At 36.1% G+C, this 15,377-nt stretch overlaps 1 protein-coding gene across 4 annotated transcripts in view; it reads left to right on the top strand.

The window, feature by feature from the left end:
- atf6 (activating transcription factor 6) overlaps positions 1–15,377 on the top strand; it is a 51,225-nt gene that overhangs the window by 18,758 nt on the left and 17,090 nt on the right. The window contains exons 8-14 of one of the 4 annotated variants that reach the window (XM_073853229.1): positions 3,459–3,644; positions 4,578–4,669; positions 4,939–5,079; positions 6,679–6,789; positions 7,415–7,514; positions 10,976–11,046; positions 14,171–14,282. In XM_073853229.1, the coding sequence (XP_073709330.1) occupies positions 3,459–3,644; positions 4,578–4,669; positions 4,939–5,079; positions 6,679–6,789; positions 7,415–7,514; positions 10,976–11,046; positions 14,171–14,282 (813 nt within the window). Of the gene's footprint in view, positions 1–3,458; positions 3,645–4,577; positions 4,670–4,938; positions 5,080–6,675; positions 6,790–7,414; positions 7,515–10,972; positions 11,047–14,170; positions 14,283–15,377 lie in introns of all 4 variants that reach the window. The other 3 variants (XM_073853227.1, XM_073853228.1, XM_073853226.1) reach the window with 3 other exon arrangements.

Below are 15,377 nucleotides of genomic sequence, written 5' to 3'. Positions count from 1 at the left end.
TAATTTTGAAATAAGAACTCGCAATTGCATAAACTCAAAATTGTGAGAAAGTCAGAATTGCAAGATGATAACTTTTTTCTCGCATTTGTTTGCATCTCGCAATTTGTACTTTCTTTTTTTTTTTTTGCAGATCTGACTTTTTTTTCTCAGAATTGTCACTGTGTTCTCAGAATTGAGAGATTGTTATATCGTATAATTTTGACATAAGAACTCGCAGTTGCGTGTTATAAAGTCAGAATTGCGAGATAAAAATATTTTTCTGGCAGTTGCGAGTTTGCATCTCGCAATTTTTTTTCTTCTTGCAATTCTGACCTTTTCTCAGAATTGTGTGATATACACTCAAAATTATGAGAAATAAAGTCAGAATTGCAGAATTCTCACAATTGCAAGTTTGTCTGAATTTTTTTCTAAGAATTGTCAGAGATAAGCCTGCAATTGCAAGTTATAAAGTTCGGTTTTGAGGGTAAAAAAGACTGATAGGTTCTCAGAATTGTGAGTTTATATTTCACAATTTTGACGTTATAACTTGCATTTGTGTATTATAAAGTCAGAACTGCGAGATTAAAACTTTTTTTCTCAGAATTGTGAGATATAAGCTCGCAATTGCAAGTTATCAAGTCCAATTTTGAAGGAAAAAAGGCTCAAAATTGTGAGGTTATATCTCACAATTTTGACTTAAGAACTCGCAATTGTGTGTTATAAAGTCAAAATTGCGAGACAAAACATTTTTCCTGCAATTGTGTGTTTGTATCTCACAATTTGTAAAAAAAAAAATTCTCACAATTCTGACTTTTTCTCAGAATTGTGTGATACAAACTCAAAATTGCAAGAAAGAAAATTCAGAATTGCGAGAGAAGAACTTTTCTGGCAGTTGCGTGTTTATATCTCGCAAATTGCACCTTTTTTTTCTCACAGATCTGACTTTTTTTCAAAGAATTGTCACTGATTCACAAGAATTGCGAGATTCAAATATTTTTCCCGCAATTGCGGGTTTGTATCTCACAATTGCGTTTCTAACTTTTTTTTTTCCTTGAGAGTTTGTATTTCGCAACTCGTACTTTTTTTTTTTTTCTCACAGTTCTGACTTTTTTCTCAGAATTGTGAGATATAAGCTCACAATTTCGAGTTATAAAGTCCAATTTTGAGGGAAAGACTGATGTGTCCTCAGAATTGCAAGTTTATATCTCACAATGACTCAACTCAATTCTGAAAAAAAAAGTCAATTACGAGTCATAAATGTACTATTCAGAGTAAAAAGTTAGAATTGTGAGTTTATATCTCGCAATTCTGAGGGGAAAAAAGTCAGAACTGCAAGTTTATTTCACGCCGTTCTGACTTAATTTCTTAGAATTGTGTTTATCTCAATTGTGTTTATTGCAATTGCAAGTTTATATCACAATTTTAAGGGGAAAAAAGAAGAAAGGTCACAATTACCTTTTTTATTTTATATTCAGTGGCAGAAATTAGTTTCCTTATGGCATAAATAAATGCATTTATAAATGTATCAAGTGGCAGCCATTTGTCTGAGTGTATGGTGATAGACGCTTGGTTTGAATATACTGAGGTTTTGACTAAAGGACATTCCCTCAGTCATATATTGTTTCTGCATAAATCCTTAGTAATCCTGAATTTTGGTGAGCTGTGCCAACATCCACCAATCCCTCCCCTCCATCCCGATTCGATTGCCATGGTGATGGCACCCCACACTCTTGTAACCAAACATGTTATTCATTCCCAGGCCCTGGCCGTGGCCCGGTTCCCGGTTTTAGGAGAGCTTTCTCATGAGATGGAAGCACAAACAGGCACATGAAAAACCAAGCAGTTTAATCACCAGGACTATTAGGCCACAGTCTTTAAATGGTCTGGCTGTGAGAACGGTCCACCCCACCCCACTAGTGGTCTCGGTTTCCCCCTTTAGTCTATTGCAGTAAAGTTCTTTTGTTCACCTTAGTCTTTCTCCTTTCTTCAGGGTGGGGTTTGTTCTCAAACATGTCTGCTGCGAGCATATGACCTTTGAGTTTTGTCAGGTCTGGGCGGTTTGATTATGTGCAGACCCTGCTTATGTAAGCTTAATTAACTATGTTTAATTGGGTAAGAGTTTTAATCCTGTTCCAGAACATTGTTAATGTGGAGCACACATAAATTCATCACTTAGTTTAAAGTTGTGAGAATATGTCATTGTTATGGCTGGGCCTAGGAAATGAAGTTGTTTTTTAAAATTTTTGATTCATTTGTCAGAACCATATTGTATGACTAACAGCGGTGAATAAGCGATATCCAGTTACAACTGCCATATACTTAAATGAAGAAAGCTGAAATCCCTCAAACAACCCCAAGAAAAGTTTGGGGTTAGTAATATTTTAAAATGTTTTAAAAAGAAACATTTTCTTAAAAGAAACAGTCTCTTATGCTTGCCTAAGCTGTCACTTACACTGCAAAAAATGCTTTTCTTTTTTAGATTTTTGTATTGTTTCCAGCCAAAATATCTAAACATTCTTAAATCAAGAAGGATTTTCTAGACAAGTAAAAATAATTTTCTTGTTTTCAGAAAAAACAAGTCAAAATTAAGTGAGTTTTTGCTTAGAACAAGCAAAAACAAGATTATTTTTCTTACCCCATTGGCAGATTGTTTTGCCTGTTTCAAACAAAGCGCACCTTATTGTTACTTGTTTCTTTAGAAAACAAGACAATTATTTTTTACATGTCTAGAAAATCCTTCTTGATTTAAGAATTTAGATATTTTGGCTGGAAATAAGATAAATCTAAGTAAGAAAAGCATTTTTGCAGTGTATTTTAAGGATTATTTGATTAATAATAAGTTATTGCTCATTAAAAGCAATTTGTTAAAAAAAAAACTAAACTTTTTTTTTGAACAGTAGTGTATCATAAAGCTGGGTTTATGATGGTATAATGGATTTTAGTTTTATTTACATCATTATTTTTGATAATAATTTTCTTCTTCATTTTTCCACTTATAATTCTGGCATGTAATGAGCCAGAAACATTCATATTGCTTTAAATGGAAAATAGGACATTAGGTCAGTCTCTCTCTTCACATTCCTCTATACTGGACAGTATGCCAGATGGTCCTGTCTGCTATTATCTTTAGGTGGCGTGTGTGTGGATAGGGGCCACAGGCACATATAGATGTCCAGCCGTACTCAATTTGTCTTTACAAAAGGGACAGCTAGTGCAAAAATCCTAGGATCCTAGGAAATCCTAGCTGCAATCACTTTTCTAATTTGCGTGCACTATAAACAACCTTTAGAATGACTCAACCATGTTGCCAAACAGTCGGCATGACATGCACGGCATGGTACAAATGCCTGAAACAGATCTCATTTGTGTGGTGGAGGGGAAGTTCATCAGCCAAACTACCTTGCGCGTGTCATATGGCTCATGAACAAAGACTGGTGTAATTACTAGTTTTGACCAAATTTTTTTTTTTCTTCCTACAGTCAAATGCATCTCGGAGACAGCAGCGCATGATAAAGAACAGAGAGTCTGCTTCTCTCTCCCGGAAGAAGAAAAAGGAGTATTTGCTGACGCTGGAGGCCCGTCTGAAGGTGGCGCTGTCAGAGAATGAGAAGCTGAAGAATGAAAACGGCACATTGAAAAGACAAATGGAAGGCCTGATTAGTGAGGTTGGTGTCTGTTCTACAACTGATTTTAAAAAATGTACATACACCTTGCAGAATCTGCAAAATGTTCATTATTTTAGCAAAAAAAGAGGGCTCATACAGAAGGTTCAAACTCTCACTGATGCTTCAGAAGGAAAAACAACGCATTAAGAGCCAGGGGTGTAAACTTTTGAACAGAATGAAGATGTGTATTTTTTTCTTATTTTGCCTAAATATATTTTTTTCAGTTAGCACTGCCCTTCAAAAGCTACAGAAGATACTTACATGTTTCTCAGAAGGCAAAAAAAGTTAAAGTTGATCTTCGTACACACAAAATGTACACATCTTCATTCTGTTCAAAAGTTTACACCCCTGGCTCTTAATGCATTGTTTCTCCTTCTCAAGCATCAGTGAGCGTTTGAACCTTTTGTCCCCTCAGTGGTCCTCAGTGTGAAAATCATACAATCATTATTGGAAAGGGTTCAAATACACAGAAATGCTGAATAAACAAAAAAATTAAGGGGCCTGAAGGATTTTTCTGAATAACAGTGGGTAGTTTAATTGTTCAGGACAAACAAGGGACTTACGAACAACTATTACTAAACCAAAAAAACCCCAAAAAAACACACAATTGCGGATCATTCAGGTAACAACACAGTATTAAGAATCAATTGTATGTTAACTTTTAAAAGGGGTCATTTTTATTCAATTCAACTATTAGTTTCTCTTGTGGGCTAAACGTCTTTTATGTATCTTATACAGGTCAGTACTAAATAAAAATAACATGCATTTTGTATGATCCCTCTTATTTTTGTAAAATAATAAACATTTTTACTGTGAACTTTTCATCCATGCATGTTTTATTTTCTAATATTTGTTTTGACATCGTCATGTCATTTTACCAAAAATTTTTGGATTTGAAATGTTAACATTCACTATCATTCCTTTCCTCTTAAGAACTCTGTGCTGAAAGCAACCGCGCCAAAACGGAGAGCTGTGTGTCTTATGGCGGTCATGGTCTTCTTGGTCTTCAACTTGGGTCCAATGAGGTATATAATTTATTCAATCCAGTTCTGTATTTTAATTTGTCATAGATTGTAAAATGATTGCACTTTCAGATTGGGAAATGAATGGTCACATTAAATTTAAAATTGTATAGGACTTGGTAGCCCTTGGTGGTCCCATTGTAAGATTCTTTTTCTAAAGCCTGACTGCAACCCATATGCATCTGTTCTAAAGGAAGCCGAAGGAATGTGTTTTTGAAGGTTTATTTAATATCCTGACTTGTTTTTTTTGTTTCCTTTTGTGTTCCACCCAGTCTGCTTGGAGGAGACAGAGGGTCTACATTTCCAGCTGCCCCTGCATTCAGTGGCAGGCACCTGCTGGGCTTTTCCCCAGAGTCAGAGAGAAACTTGGAGTCAGACAGGCCTCAGACTGATCCCTCTAACCATGTGAACAGGTTACACTATTCTGTAGTTTTGCACGAACACCTAGTCATGGCTCGAAACACCTGAGGCCCTTACCTATCATATCTTACAGAGTCCATTTATGTTTTGGAAAACACGTCAGCACAGGTGCTGAGTGACTTTCCAAATGCCTGCGTAAGAGAACAAGGCTCTTATTCTGCCCCACACATGGGTTTACATACTAAGACTGTACAGTCAGCTAAGTTAGTTGTTTTATTCACCCAGGGCAATGTTTATCCAATGTCTCATGTCTAAAAAAATTGCTTCAACAACATGAAACTCATAGGAATTCAAAAAAACCACATTAAAAGATATTTGAAGACTTGATTACATTTAAAACCTGTATCTGTGTTTTCTCAAAGACATTCATCAAATTTGAGTCAAATTTGAGTTACTTCACTCCCAGGGGTCGTGTTTCAAACCTCCTGGGGCTTGGGTTAGACACGATCACCAGCGTTGCAAAGACTGTGAGAATTTTTTGGAGTCGAAAACAGGTGGTGTTCCACAAGGCTCAATTTTAGGACCATTTTTATTTCCTTTCCTTGTCCTTTACTCTCTGGTGTTTCCATTTCTGCTGTTTTTTCCACGCACAACTGTTCCTACGCTGGACTAAAGTTTTCTCTTCCAGCATAAACTGTGTAATTGGTTCTTTGAAAGTCATCCTAGGGTTGGATTGTTGGAGATGGTTAGTTTTTTAGCTATCTGGGGAGCAAAGCAGGAAATGGGATTCAGCACTGGAGAATGAATGAAAGCATATAGATTGAGATCCAGATGTTGGTTTTCCAAAGGGAGCTCATAAACACCTGCAAGAGTTTTCAAATCTTTAGTGAAATCTCTTGCTCCTGTATCATTCATCGACATAATGTGCATTACATTCCTAAAGGGTTGTGTCCTTAATTTGCTGCCTGTGTCCCAGTCTGAGTTTGGATCTGTGTCCACTAGCCCAGAGTTTTTCATATGCAACGTATTTTTTATTGTTGAGCGTTGAATATATTAAGAACAGTTTAGTCTGCTGTTTTAATTTATTTCCTTCTTGAGACCACAGAGAGTAATCCAGACTTCCCTTCTTCCGTGAGATGAGCTTCTCTATGTCAGCAAAGACTGTGAGACATAGATCCAGCTTCCCAGAGCTTCAGTGTCACTCATCCCCAGCCAGAAGTGCTTGAGATGTCATTTCAGAGGCCACATGTTTCCTTAGCTTTCTGAAGCTGTTGCATTTAACTGTAAATGACCACATCTGGGAGATTTAGTATTTTGTCATTCATGATGTCTTGGCTTTAAGTAAAGGTTCACTGTACCTGTGCTGAGCACGAACTTGGCGCACAATGTTGGCAGTGTTCATTTATAGATTTTAAAGATGCAGTCTTTTCCCATAGACAAGATAAGAACTATCTTGGCTTGCTTACTTAGACATGGTATTCTTTTAGATGTTACGCCAACAGTGTATCAAGAGATGATTAAAACAAGAGCCTTGTAAAATTCCTTACGTTGTCAAGGAATTAAAACATCCTTATAAAGATCCCTATTTTTCATTCATTCCTTTGTTACACTTTCCTGTCTTTATTTGTTTTTATTCTCTTTCTTTCTAGTAGGTTAGAGGATGTGGTATCTGAGCAGAAGGCTCTGATGGTGGTGAAGGATCCTCTGTATTTCAGAACTCCACCTCCCTGCCAGCCACCTGTCAACAGGACCAAGTGCATGAAGTCAGTACTTGCATCAGTTGATTTTACCCCCTCTTTGATATTCAAGTGCTATTTTAATAAGTGTTAGTACTATCTGGCAGTTCTGTGACAAGCCAGTTCTCCTCAGAATTAGATTACAGAACATCTGGTCCGCAGTGCCCCAGATTTGCCCAGTCTGATCTAATCTGAACTGAACCAAAAAGGAATTTTTATTAAAATAGCCCTAAACAATGGTTACGATGCATAAACATCTGAGCTCCGTTGTAATGACAGTAAAAAATAATTGTAGCAATAATTGTTTTTAATAATCCAACATCTATCAAACCGGCTTTTTATAAACCGGTTCCGCTCCTTGATTATGATTGGCTTAGTCATGTTCAAAGCTGTTGTAAAATACTCTATAAACACACACCTGTAACCTCATTAATCAGTATCATGCACAAATTATGGCTGTTAAAAATGTAAAAAATGTTGAAAAAAATGATGTCCAGCCATTCATCAAAAATTCACAAGACCACAATGATACATTCTTGTTGACCGTACCTTTCTTATACAAAACTACAGTTTTGAATGACATAATTTTTTTATATTACCATCTAACATCTTATGAAATCTAAAATGATGTTTCTGCTCTGCATATTTATAGGATAGCACATGAGCTGAGGGGCTGGGTACATCGTCATGAGGTTGAGCGGACCAAAACTCGCCGCACGAGCAACGCTCAACAAAGAGGCAGAACTTTCCTGGTATGACCTAACAGCTTTCTGAATTTATCGTTCTTTTTTTTTTTCTTTTTTTTTTTTTAATGTGAAACCAGATTTGTGTGAACAAGAGACACCTCAGTGTCTTGAGATTGTCCAGTGCAGTGCCTGAAGAGCCTTGTTTCTTTTTTTTCTTTTCAACTTAAGCATGACATCTGTTTCGGTGAGGCTCAAGTGCAGACACTGGGTTGCATACCTTCAACCCAGATACAGGCGGCTGAGAACCACCAGGATATAGTGCTGTTTATTTTCTTTAAATAGATCTTCTAAATGTTTACATTAGGGATGAGACCCTTCTCTTTGCACCCTCTCTTCTCACACTGCTTGTCTCTTTCACTTCTTTTTAACCCACTCGAAGTATAATCCAGTAGTCTTGGGAAAGTAAACAGCCCCCTACCCGAGTCTGCTCAGTCAATCTGTCTTTTCTCTCTCAGACTAATTTCCTTTTCTTTTTTTTTCACAGTCATTGCCAAACTGAGTCTGATTGTCTTAATCTTGATTAAAAGCCCTATATAGAAGTCAGCAGTCAACAGTTTCCACAATTCATATAGTAAATTAATCTTAATATTAAACTACCTTTCAAAAATCTGAGGTCGGTTCATTTTTCTAAAATGTTTTTGAAGTCTCTTATGCTCACCAAGTCTGCATTTATTTGATCAGAAATACAGTAAAAATGTATTTTTTGTTTGTCTGTTTAAATATATTTAAAATTTATTTCTGTGATGGCAAAGCTCTCCAGTCGTCAGTGTTTCAGAAATCATTGTGATATGCAGATTTGGTGCTCAAAAACATGCTTATATTTTTGTGCGGGAAGAAAAAGTTTAGTTTTTTCAGGATTTTAGATTAATAGAAAGTTCAAAAGAACAGCATTTCTTTGAAATATAAAACTTTAACACAGACTTCAGACAAGTTGCTTAAAGTGCGTGAAGTAATTGAATTTGACTTTTTGAAATGTGAGGCCTGGAAACCCCTTAAAAATAGAAATATTCCTGAAGAGGTACTACTGAAAAGTGCTGAAAAGAATTATTGAAAGACAATGTATCAATGAAATATGAGTTTCATTTTTTCAATAAGCACATACTCTTTCATGCAAAATTCACAGGATTCAAAAAACATCATCCCTCTTTTGCTTATTTCAGTTAATGTCATAAAACTAGTGAGCTAAGTTTTGTGAATATATTGTGATATTGCGCATATTGTGAATCATTTGATGTTTGTGAGTCATTTGAATTAGATCGGGACGTTGTGTATTACAAACCTTTGATTTAAATTGGATCTTCGGAGTAGGTTGGCGAATCTTTCGATTTAGATCATTACGTCAGAGTGTGGATCGTGAATCGTTTGATTCGGATGGGGACATTGGAGAGCATATGATGAATCATTTGTTTCAGATCAGGATTTCTGAGTGATTTCATGATTCTTTTTTTAAACAGTAGCCATTAAGGCAGTATGGTCATTAACAAAAAAGTAAAAAAAGAGTAAAGTATACACAAATACAAAACCACTAACTGTGGTTTTACTAAAGTAAAAGAGTGTACTTTGTAATATTTTAGTAGTGATGCTTTGCATGTTTCACTTTTTATTCATCTATTTATCTTTTTAGAATTTGAAGGCATTGTTTGATAAGTGAGATCTGTGACTGAAGTCCTTGAAAAAAAAGTAGGGCTTAAAGTCCTTGAAAGTCATGAAGATTTATTTAACACTATGGCCCGGTTGCACAGACTAAGCCAGGATTAGGCCATAGTTCAATTAGGATATTTAAGTCATTTTTATAAACATGCTTAGAAAAAAAAACATTACTGGTGTGCATCTTGAGACAAAACAAATGCACTGATGTATTTTAAAATCAATCAGTGCAATTTTATTTCAGTTGAAAAAGCTCAGACTTACATTTTAGTCTAGGACTAGGCTTAAGCCTTGTCTGTGAAACCAGGGGTATATGTATGAACCCTGTTAACATCTGTAATGACATTATTTTATGATACTTCTAAATGCCTTTACTGTCACTTTTGTTCAATGTAATGTGTCCATCCAGAATATAAGCATTAATTTTGAAATAATCTTACTGACCCCAGATTTTTGACCAGTATAAAAAAGTGCCTTAGTCCGACTATTTAATACACAGAGGCAGCTCTGGGCTCACAATGGTGGCAAAAGATGAATGGGTTTAGTTTATTTGCTGTGTGTCTCATGCACAGAGGACAGAAAGTGCTGAATGCCATCACAACTACTATTTCTGTTTGTCCAGTTGTCCAGGTTTACATTCACATGAAAGGAGACAAGGTGTTGTAAAAGATGTCAAAAAGTCACAAAGAATTGACTCCTGACTCAAGAAATGACTACAAGTTATACCAACAGCCACAAATCAAAGAGACAATACCGAGAGCATATATTATCCACATGGGTGAGGGTGGAGTAGCCTAGTGGTTTAAGATCTGGGCTGGAATCTGAGGTTCAAACCCTGAAAGGGATGATTCGTAATCTCGTAATCACCATTTTGCACTTGAGCAAGACTCTTAACCGCACTGTTTCTCCAAAGAGCCTGTTCCTGTAAATGATCATGACTGCTTTCTGTGGCATAACATAGCAGAAATGTTTAACAAAATTTGCAAACTTGGGTTGCAGGTTCTCCCCCCAAAACTGTATTAATAATCTTACATAAAAAAATAAGCAAAAACTAATCTAGTTCCAGAAACCTTTCTTTTAGCCCCATTCTGGCTTGATGTGAAGCCATACGATTTATGCAGGCAGAATTAATCAGACTGTACTTGTTTGTGTTAGTTCCTTATCATTTCTTTTTATCAGATAACTAATAGTGAAAGCAGTTGGATGGACAGCTTGTTATGATTTAGAGAAGCCTAATGTGCAGCAAGTTGATTGTTTGAAAGGCTGCTCTGACACAAGCACACACATATCAACTGATAGCCATTTTCCGCTGATAAGTTCCCATCACCCAATCTGGAACCCTTCCATGAGTTTCAACCACATTAAAGGCCTTCAGCTATGGAAAAATCTCACAATATCCTGGTGGACTTCTAACTCTAGAGAAATAATGTCCTCTCCATAAACAACAACAAAACAAGATTTCTCCCATTTTAATCAACAAAGCTGTGTACTCTTGTACCGCCACAATGTTTGCTTTCCGTCACCAGGATTGAGCCGCTATGTAAATACTGTCGTCGTGCAGGGTGCTGAGATGTTGGGTGATTGAAGATGTATGGGTGTGTTGACAGATGGCTGTTTCCCAGATTCTGTACGCTGTCGACACAGAGCACTGAGCTAAACAAAGTCTGAGAAAGATGTTGTTTATCAGCACAACACACAATGACAGGAGCTCGAATGTAGAGATATTGAAGCACACAAAGTGAGATGCATGGAAATGTGCGTCACATTTGCTTTTATAATTTGGTAAAAGGAATGACATTTTTATTTTCTTTCTCCAGCAGAAAGCAACAGATAAACAGGCTGAAGTACCACAGATCATGACACGGATCCAGTACACGGATTCCTCTGAAAAGTAAGTTGTGTGATGAAATTTCTTGCTACATCATACAGCCCAAACAGCTTATTATTTAATACAGTCATTGTGCTACTGTTATTACATTAGAGTCAGGCCTCTTGAGTCTGCAGTGCTATGTGACCCTGGACCACAAAACCAGTCACAAGGGTCAATTTTTTTAATTTGAGATTTATACATCATCTAAAAGCTGAATGAATAAGCTTTCCATTGATGTATGGTTTGTTAGGATAGGACAATATTTGGTCGAGATACAACTCTGGAATCTGAAGGTGCAAAAAATTCAAAATATTGAGAAAATCGCCTTTAAAGTTGTCCAAATGAAGTTCTTAGCAATGCATCTAACTAATCACAAATTAAGTTTTGATATATTTACGGTAGGAAATTTACTAAATATTTTCATGGAACATGATCTTTACTTAATATCCTAATGATTTTGGGCATAAAAGAAAAATCAATAATTAAGAACCAAACAATGCATTGTAGGCTATTGCTACAAATATACCCGTTCTTCAAGTTCAAGTTCTTCAAGTTACTTTAAGTGGTTCAGGGTCATATAGAGCTTTTTTAAAGAGGTGAGGAAAAACGGTTTAAAATATTTTTGTCCTTTTGTAATCTATAAACCTTTTGTAGATGTTGTAATGTTCACTAATGTGTGTTTTGAGAAATGTTCTGCGGACTTTTTGAACTCGTATTATAAGACAACACTGAAGTTTAAAGCCCAATTCATGATCTGCCAAAGTAGGTGGTAGATTTGGCAGAAATTTGAAGCATGTAGAGGTACAAATTCTGTCCAAACTTTCTTTTTTAAGGTCATTTTTCAAAACTGTCATCAAGTCCAGTAATGTTTGGGGAGATTTTCAAACTGTGCCACACACAATTAGATTTCTTTTCTCGTCTTTTTGTGCATTAGTAATAGTACATGTTATTCCAAGTTTTTTTTTTTTTGTTTCCGTAGTCTTTCATAATGAAATTGTAATACCCCTGAAAATCATTTCAGGCTATTCTTGCAAAATTCTTGCCAGTAGTTAACGCAATTCTGAGTTGTTCTCGTGGGTGAAATCGAAGTCATGTCCTAGTTAAATAGCCAGCCTGCAAGTGGATGCTGGTGTGTATTAAAGGGGAAATCGGCTGCAAAATTCACTTTTACATGGTGTTTGCATATAAATGTGTCTTAGCAGTGTGTAAACACAACCACCCTACAATGATAAAAATCCATTTACTACTTTTTTTTTATACCCAGAAAACCTAAACAGTCTCAATTATCAAGCCATTTTGTTTTTCTGAGCAGTATAATATATATCATTATACTGAGGCCCTGCCCACAACTGCTGACAGACTGTCCTGTATAAGCATATTTCAGCCATCAGCCAGTTGTACGCTGTCCACCATTTTCTCTGCACTCGAGCCGCTGTAGCGACAACAAAGTCTTGTAAGCAATGCAGGTGTTTTGTATTTGAATGTAAAAGTGAACATAAGAGTCCTAATTTTCTCGCACATTTATTAATAAACCATATAATCATAATAATGAGCCTTTAATCGCCTACATAGCCTAGTAAGCGCTCAAGAGCATGTAAAAAAAACTTGCCACAACGAACCGGCGGATATAATAATTATGAATGTGTGAGGGAAAAACAGTAAGGAGAGTGTATTAACATTTTAATAATTTATTGATAAACTAGTACTTTTTGTTTTTTGCTTAAAAGATAAAGTCGGTGACACTGACTCCTTATCTCCGCAGTAATGAATGCGAATGCACGGTTCATACAAATGACATAATCTGAGAATATTTGTTTTTTTTATTTGAATTGGTTCTTTAAAAGTAGACATTTCACTCTCTATAGATATTTTTCATGTCTGTATGGCAAGTATACACAGAGTTTCAAAAGTTTCGCGCTCAAGTTCACAGAGACCGAGGCGGCAGAAAGCGCATCCTGTTTGCCTTCATTATTTTACAAAAGCACAACGTTTCGTTGTTATTCTGAGTGTACACAAATAAATGTAGAGTCTTTACAGTTTGAAAGATGTATTACTCTTATCTGTATGACCAAAAATGAGCAAGTGACCACACTGCCGCCTCCATCTGTCATGCAGTAAGCACGCTACTGTTCAGCTTCCACACTCCGCATTGACACTTGAATAGCGCACATTTTTCTAGATTAACATTTGATCGAGTGGCCATTTAAAGTTGCTACTACTTACATATTTCCAATAAAAAAAGCCATAATTGAGTTCGATGAATGATAGGGGAGCGTTTGGATGTCCTGCCTGAAGTACTGTATTACCGCATAGACCAGCCGTTACCGTATTCCTGTGGATTAAATGTTTTCTGTGACTAAGCGACTAATAAAATTTTGGTCGACCAAGCCTCTTCTCGTCGACTAACAGTTAGTCGATTATTAGGGGGCAGCCTTAGTATTTTGCGGACATTTCATGTCCTAGACCCTAAAGAATCATACTGACTTGTGGAAAATAAGCATCCGATGTCTTTTTAAGAGGGGAGACCTCCACAAATAACTGCAAACTGCGTTGTGAAACGCCCACTTTTCACAGTCCTATCAATTCCAGATGTATAAAATCATTACAGTACAATGAATTATGAATGGCATTTTCTTAATATATCCTGGGTTATTGCAAAAAAAATAAGTTTGACATCTTACAGACATATCCTTCTGTGTTTGTTTTTTTTTTGTAGTTGTTTGTTTTTGTTATGTCTTTTTATTTTTTTTATTTTTTGAGTGGGCCACACTCCCTCAGGGTAAATCATATTTTTGGCTGCTGTAGTTTGCCTGACCTCAGCAGTGCGTTGGGCCAAAAATCAACATGGCTGTCATTCCATTGCTTTACACTGACAACAGGGGAAAGGCCACATTCACACAGGAAAGAAAGTGTTTTATCAAGAGATTCGTGAGAACTGTAATTAGACTTCTCCCTTGCTCTGACTTACATGGTATTTCATTATAATAGGTATGCAAAGTAAACTAGATACAGCTTTTTAAAACAAAATTAAGCAGCGTGTATAAAATTCCTTATTCTGAACACGTTTTTACCTGCAGTAATATTAAAACAACCACAGGCAGTGTTTTCAGTGGCAGAGTTTGAAGTGTTTGTATCCTGTGTGCAGGATTCCCAGCAGCGAGCTGCAGGTGTATTACGCCCCTCACCGCACCTACAATGACTTCTTTGATGAACTCAACAGAAGAGGGGACACATTCTATGTGATCTCTTTCCGCCGGGTAAGTTGACCTCCCCATCTATCTGCCTATCTGATCATCTGTTCTAGTGCTGGGCGATATGGAAAAATCATGTATCACGATATGGATTATTTTATATCACGATAACGATATATATCACGATATACCAAAAAAAAGTACGTTTTCAGTTATTCTCTGAAAAGTTTGACAAAAATATCATTGCATAATTTTTTTGCAACTTTATTTTTATTCGTTATTTGAAGTGACATTTAACTGAACTGTCACAAATGAGAAAAATACATTTTAGTGCAGCAATATAAATGTATCAAATGACAACAGATTTGGTGGAGGTAGAGCTACAGTAGCCTTCACATTTTTTATCCACATCATAGTTAAATAGTATTATCAAAATAAACTATTTTTTTTTTATTAAAATGCACAGCCATTTCAAGTTTCTGAGCAGAAAAGCACTCAATTATAAAAAAAACCAAAACATTTTTCAACCTTGTAGTGCAAAGTTTGCAAACCAAAATGAAGTATCACGCCTGTTTCACACATACTCCGTCTGCAGTCTGTGTACGTTACGTATGCGGTGCAGAGGCAGCACGGACTCGTTTTGCTTTCACACAGAACGCGTTTGCAGTCCGTTCCTGATCCGCGGGTGTTTACCACAAACACACCATTTATCCGTTATTTTAATTTCAAATACAAACGTGCTTTTTCATCATTGGGATACTCTTTTATCACAGTACACTAATACAATACTACTAGACATATTCACGTTTAAACTCAACGTATTATAAACAACGTAGGCTATTATTCAATGCACTTGACTTCTAGATTTGTATATTAAGTTGCTCAAGCAAGTTGCAACACATTTAAACACAGCATAGCTTCCTTTTTATATTGAAATTGGGCTATCACAAATATTTTAAATTAAAACTTACCACAGACAAGCAGTCAGCTCTCTGTGCCTTTCTTTCGTATTAAATCTTTATTAAAAAACATATTTTAAAGAACTTTTCTACCTGGACAAGTGCATCTATTATGTTGCCTTGTTTATTTAAAACTGCACTATTTTAAACCTAGCCAAAAAGCCACGTGTTGACTGTGAAACACAGTAGACTGCATTTATAT

This window comes from Garra rufa, chromosome 13 (genome assembly GCF_049309525.1).
Source record: "Garra rufa chromosome 13, GarRuf1.0, whole genome shotgun sequence".
NCBI lineage: Eukaryota > Metazoa > Chordata > Actinopteri > Cypriniformes > Cyprinidae > Garra > Garra rufa.
The sequence above is the reverse complement of the archived record's forward strand: the minus strand, read 5'-3'. Positions and strand labels throughout refer to the sequence as shown.